Source organism: Teleopsis dalmanni, chromosome X, assembly GCF_002237135.1.
Source record: "Teleopsis dalmanni isolate 2A chromosome X, ASM223713v2, whole genome shotgun sequence".
NCBI classification, from domain to species: domain Eukaryota; kingdom Metazoa; phylum Arthropoda; class Insecta; order Diptera; family Diopsidae; genus Teleopsis; species Teleopsis dalmanni.
This window is the reverse complement of record NC_051848.1, coordinates 100,749,175-100,755,504: the sequence shown is the minus strand read 5'-3', so window position 1 is coordinate 100,755,504 and position 6,330 is coordinate 100,749,175. Positions and strand designations below refer to the sequence as shown.

General features: G+C 29.5%; 1 protein-coding gene across 1 annotated transcript; it reads left to right on the top strand.

Annotated features, from left to right (window-relative positions):
• Nucleotides 1-5,645: 5,645 nt before the first annotated feature.
• On the top strand, nt 5,646-6,244 carry LOC119662446 (putative sodium-dependent excitatory amino acid transporter glt-4). Its single transcript, XM_038072066.1, has 2 exons — nt 5,646-5,910; nt 6,142-6,244. Exons 1-2 carry the CDS (start codon nt 5,729-5,731, stop codon nt 6,239-6,241), a joined length of 282 nt encoding a protein of 93 aa, XP_037927994.1. The 5' UTR covers nt 5,646-5,728; the 3' UTR covers nt 6,242-6,244.
• Nucleotides 6,245-6,330: the final 86 nt, after the last annotated feature.

Below are 6,330 nucleotides of genomic sequence, written 5' to 3'. Positions count from 1 at the left end.
ATTTACAGAGAAGAAGTAGGACCATTGCTGTACGTCCAGTAAATGTAACATTCTACATTAAGTATAGTAAATAAGTAAATATCTCTCTCCATTACATGTTATCCACCTAAAACGTTTGTTAGATTAATACACTTCGTCTCTCACAATTACGTGTTTTAATACTAGCAATTAGAACTCATTCATTTTTATTATCAATGCACATGTCAAAACATATCTTTTTAAAATTTACGAAAAATCTCATTATTTAGGAAAATCGAAATCATTCTTATAGTTCTGTAGACTAAAGGCTTATTGTAGAATCAGTCGTCCCACCGAAATAAATCGCTATCTAGCTTATCCTTTCGACATAGTATAGGCTGTTGATAGATTATATGACAAATTGTCATGGTCTATCACCACAGCAAAATTATTTTTTCCTGCGGTAATAGAATATCAACTCTACTTAGTGGTTGATGAAACCGTTAGACGAGGAACACTAAGCCTGGAGCATTTATTCCTGTTTGATGTAAGAAAATTCTCAACAAGAAATATACTGATTAAGAAGAAACTGATATACTTTGATTCATTCAATTTCTACTATATTTCATAATTATCTCATAATTATTCCTAAACAGAATCCGTACTTATTATTATAAATCCATTTTTAGTAGTTATTTCGTAAGAAAGCAATTATAATGTTCAGCATATTTCATCAATTTTTCCAACGAATATTCCAGAATTCAAAAGGTAACTTAAAAATCTTTATTCTCTCAAAAACTATATAGTACAGCAAAATAGTCAAGAGAATAGTCTAGTTTGTATATTAACAAATAGACAAACCACCACGCAGCCAGATAATCATATATACAATTAGACAAATATCGCAAAATTAACTCGTCTTATTGTGTTAATCATAAATATATTTATAAAGAAAACATGGATTATCACATACACTGCAGTAAATTATATTAAAATCACAATAATTGATCACAATAGTGAGACATGATATCATCTACAGGCACAGTTAACACAACCTTTAAACAGGTAATTTCTCTAGAAGATTGCGGTGATCTTTACTACTTAATGGAGTTCACTACATCGCAAGTATAACTCAATCTAATTTTTCCTATGATTTTTATTGTTAGTTTACTAGTAGAAGAGCAATACTTGCGTATAATATATCTCTTTAGTTTAGATAGCCAGTGGCGCAAATTGGAGTATGCCAGTGATCTTCCATTTGGCGAGGGACTAAAGTTTCCAATAGCATAGAATCTCTGCAATGTACTATATTCCCGTTTTCTATGAGGCTAGATACACATTTGATTCTAATAATAATAAAGTGGATGCGGAGCATTGAGTTCTCCTGCTGTTCCAAAAATAATAGGTACTAATAAATAACTTGATTGGTACACAGGATTTCTTCTAATATGTGTATTGCGGTTACTCTACTGTGATTGCTTTAAGAATATAAAGCAAATATTAATTGTAGCAGAAGAAAAAAAAAAGGGGATATTATCGGAAATATCTGCACATATAATGAGCAATATTTGGCTCACCAAAAATGAAAAAATTTGAATTTTTACAAAAGTGCTAGAACTATGCTTCCATGTGTAACTCATATAGCACTTATATGGTGTGTAGATTATATGTATATACATATCTCCTTTGTTTGACATAACAATGAGAAGATTAACTTCAAAATGTAATTTAATATATATATCAATATTACTGGATTAAGTTTGATAGGTAGTTACTTCAATAAAAACGCTGGAGGTCCATTTGATACGTGCTCGTATATTAAAGTTTTCATACAATGTTTAAGATGCCAAAAACAAAATTTTGGTTAAATATATTATTTATTATTAATTTTAAGGTTATGGCTATACCTTTTGTAGTTATTATTTATGATTATCATTATTAAAAGCTTAATAACATAAATGTCATTTAAATGAATAATATTGTTTTTATGATTATTAAACAATGTTATTATCATTATTATATTATTATAGTTATTATTTTAAAATATTTCTATATTAATGTTTTTCCTATATATCTTTAAAATCGAAAGAAGTTTTCTGGGTATCTTAAAGACTCATGGTGGTTGTTCACACATTATGTTGCCTTATAAAACTGTATTAGCTCAAACCAAACGTTTACTACAGGAGTAAATGCTCCTTATGGAAATATCATGGAGCTGATTTTAGTGTGCTATGGAGCAGAGCACTATAATCATATTTCTGCACTTCGATTGCATATCAGAATATCTTTTGTTGAGAATTTCTTGATTCCTATGTGTAGTTGAAATTTATGCCTTAACGTTGTCATATTCCAAGCAAAGCGAAAATGCCTTCGTATACAGACTTATTAAGTTGAAATGAGTAAAATATATTTTTAAGCAATCTCGCAACAACTTTAAATCTTCATTAATACAAAAGATAAATCAGCTCTTTAAGTTATCAATGACCTGGAATAGTTCCTAAACACAGGTACATCTTAACTATAGGGCAGACAAGATTGATATCACAGGCACTCTACTTCGTGACATTCACTTCTCAGGAATTGACGTTCCACTTGCAGTTGTTAAACTGGTAAAAAAACAAAAATACTTGAGCATTCCCAAGCTCTAAACTGGGTCTACCTTATTATGACTTCTATCGAGATTGTGGCTCTACGAATAAAAAAAAACTGTGCTCTACCTCATGTGTAAGGAACCATCTTTAAGAAGAGGAGATCTAAGAATTTCGTGGCTCCTTTCTTACCAATCTAACAGAACTGTTATCCTGCAAAATTAGGAACTTGGCCAAGTTTATAGAATTGTCAGGTTGATTTATTTTTACCTAATAGGAGAGTCATGCCTTCCGTTTTGCTCGTACGCTGACCTCTAGTTGTCGCAATAACAAAGGTTAAACCTGTGGTGCTACAACAGCATATTATTTTTGCTTAAGTGCTTAAGTGGACCGTCACTATCTGGAATACTAATGATAATGATACTCAATTTGAAACTCTGAAAGTCTAACAATAATAGTAAAGTATTTCTTTAATTATTTATTTAATAATTTCGATTGGAATACTAGAAAACATAAAAAATATTGTATATTATATATATTTTTAACTTTTCAATTAATTGTTTATTACAAATTTAAGAAACAAAAATACTTAAAAATTAATTACTTTAAGTCGCAAAGTCTCAAATGGAACAAAATTAAGAGATTTTGTGCTTAATTGAGTTTAAGTGATCCAAGCCACGAGTTTGTCATATAATTGATCTCGATTTAAATAAACACATAAAGAAGATCAATGATGATAGTGAGGAATCAGATATGATGAATATTTTGTGATATTTGAAATAATTATATATGTCTGGTTAAACAATTAAACTTGACATGCAAAGAGCGCAGCCAAATCTGGAAAATATTTGTTGATGTTCATTGAGTTGTCATTTGAAGCATTTGAGAGCAACTTTTTATATGATATTCTTTTAAGTGTTATAATCGATTTTTAAAAAAATATTTTTTATTAGGTTTAATAACCTTACAGCTAAGTTATTTACGTATTGATTATGTTGCTTGAGAATTAATATATAGAATACATATGAAAGTAATAGACCGGTACTTGATACATCAACATTTAAAGTAAGTCCAAGAAGTTGTGTATATTCTCTACCAAAATTTTCGTTTGATTTCCCAACAAACTCAAGCAATTTAAACATATTGCAAATAGCGAAGGACATACTCCAAAGTATATTTTAATCAAAGTTCTCCGTGCATATCCTGCGTATGATGTTCAATCTTCCTATTGTAAGAAGAAAGACATATAAGTCTTTCAATTTAGTAGTTACCCAAACACTTCCAATTCATCATTGTCTACCTTCTTTTAACTAATTTGTTTAAATATCTTTAGCAACTTAAAGGTCTCAGTGCAATTACAAGTTTAGAATACTTACTATATAGAATACATATAAAAGTAATAGTTTCGCTATAACAATTACCCTCAATAACAGCTATCTTCTATTATTTATTCTACTTTTTCTTCTGTATTTTGTATTAATCAAATCAATCCTGTTTTTACAAATAATTTATCTACAATATCAAATGAGATTCCCTTACACCTTTTTAGTTGGTATATTAGTTAGTATAGTTTCTGGTAGTTTCTGTTTTATATAACTGATTTTTCTTGTTCTCAATCTCAAAAATGATATAATTTTTGCCTCCGGTAGAGTCTTTTGATTTAATTGAAAATCATCATTTTTACTCTGATTAATTCTTGACTAATTTATAGCATCTACTGTTAATTATTTATTCGAAAGTTCTAAAGAAAACTGATGTCGGTGCTAGTGAAGAAGAAAAAAAGAAAAAAATTGAATCCTCCTTGCTTAACTTAGAAAACACTTTTGATTCCTTATTCTTCATATTTGCGTGCGAAAATTCCACCATAATAAAGCCAGTTGATAATGGGAATATCACTGAATCAATTACAAAGTGGGGTTCCTAGCTTACGTTTGGATATGAACCAGCCTGAGTAGAGACACAACAGCTTTTACGATGTCTTTTTCTCCAGCACCGGTAAACAAGAGCTTAAACAAATTTTGCAATGCAAGCCTAACTCCATGGTGAGCTGTGTACTTCAATGATCCATTAAAACCAATATATCCACAGATATTTTTGATTTACTTTTATGTATGAAAGCAGAGTTTCATGAAGTGATGTATATAAAACATATCGCTGTTAATTTCGCTAATGAAGAAATATTATTTTAATTTCTGTTGACCTGACACAAAAAATGGACGTATGTTAACCTCTGACACTGGTTAGGAGAAGCAGAATTGAAACGGGAGGTTTCATTGAAGGTCCTTCTTCGATACCCGAAGTTTTATTAAAAGTTTGAAAGTACTACTTAACATGTTTTTAAATCGTTGACATTATAAACTCTCTTGTAAGAGATGCAATATTACCGAAAAAGCTTGAATAAGTACCTCACTGTCATTTAAAATTAAGAATTAATTTTTCAAGAAGTCCAACAAGAAAATAGGCTTTTAAGATGTCGAAAATTTCAGTCTATTATAATAAAGTAGAGTTTCGAAGTTAATGGAATTTACAAATCAGTAGATACACTAGATCTGGCTCTTGTGCCACTACCCATCTATTCCCCGTCAGTGTTATTTGCTTGCATTTTTAATTGTTGAAGCTTTGATGCCAAAGTAGTTATCAAATATGTGATCCGATTCATCACAACTGGTAATTTGTTGTTTCATTAAAGTTTTCAAGCTTTATATTCGCAATTAATTATATCACAGATACTAACTGCTGCTTTCTATATTTCCTTCAGTAGTGAAGTACTAATTTGTAATGTATAATGTTATAATGGTATAATGTATGATGATGATTTTGAATTATACGGTAACACCATGGGCGTATCGGCCTAAGTGAATCCCTTGGGATCACCGGTATAATCTAACCTGACCTACTGTCATATTCAAACAATATCACAATTGTTTATACGACATAAGTGTCTAAATATATTGATGTTTTAAAATCTAACTCACATAATTTATCATAATAAAACATCAGTCTATATAGATTTTTTTTTGAATATAATTTACCAATTTTGATTTTTTTTGTTATTTCTTATATGAAACTTATATCTTATATGTTTTTTCTTTTCTTTACAGTTTCCATTAACTATAAGTCCTTAAAGTATAAGCACAGATTTTTCCCAAGACGGGTCAGTATATACATATACATTCTACAAAATGTCAAGACCTAGAAACGAATCCAAGTTTCGCTTGTTCATGCAAGAGAACTCGCTTACATTGTTCACAGTCACCGGTGTGTTCATTGGAGGTTTAATTGGCTTTATCATTAAAAATAGCACAGGACCCTGGACAAAACGAGAAATTATGTATATATCGTTTCCAGGAGAACTTTTCTTGCGGTGAGTATATTTTTAAAAACTTATTAAATACAGATTTTTTTCTGTATTCTACATTTGTTTTGTTACTTCATATTTAATGAATAAAATGTAATATAAGATATATAATGAATATACATGTTTAATCATAATTAGTTATATGGTATAACTTATATGATAGTAATACATTTATCAATATCTCATATTTCTAAAGAAACCATGTACGTGATTAATTATATATTTTCTCTTTTGCAGTATGCTAAAATGTTTAATTGTACCTTTATTGGTTTCGTCCATCACAAGTGCGATAGGTGGTCTTGATCTGAGCATGTCAAGTAAAATTGCTTCGAGGTAAGTAGTTTATATTATAAGAAACACTATTCTTTTGGAATTGTGAATTAAAATTCGAAAGAACTAATATTAACAAAACAAGATATTAACAAG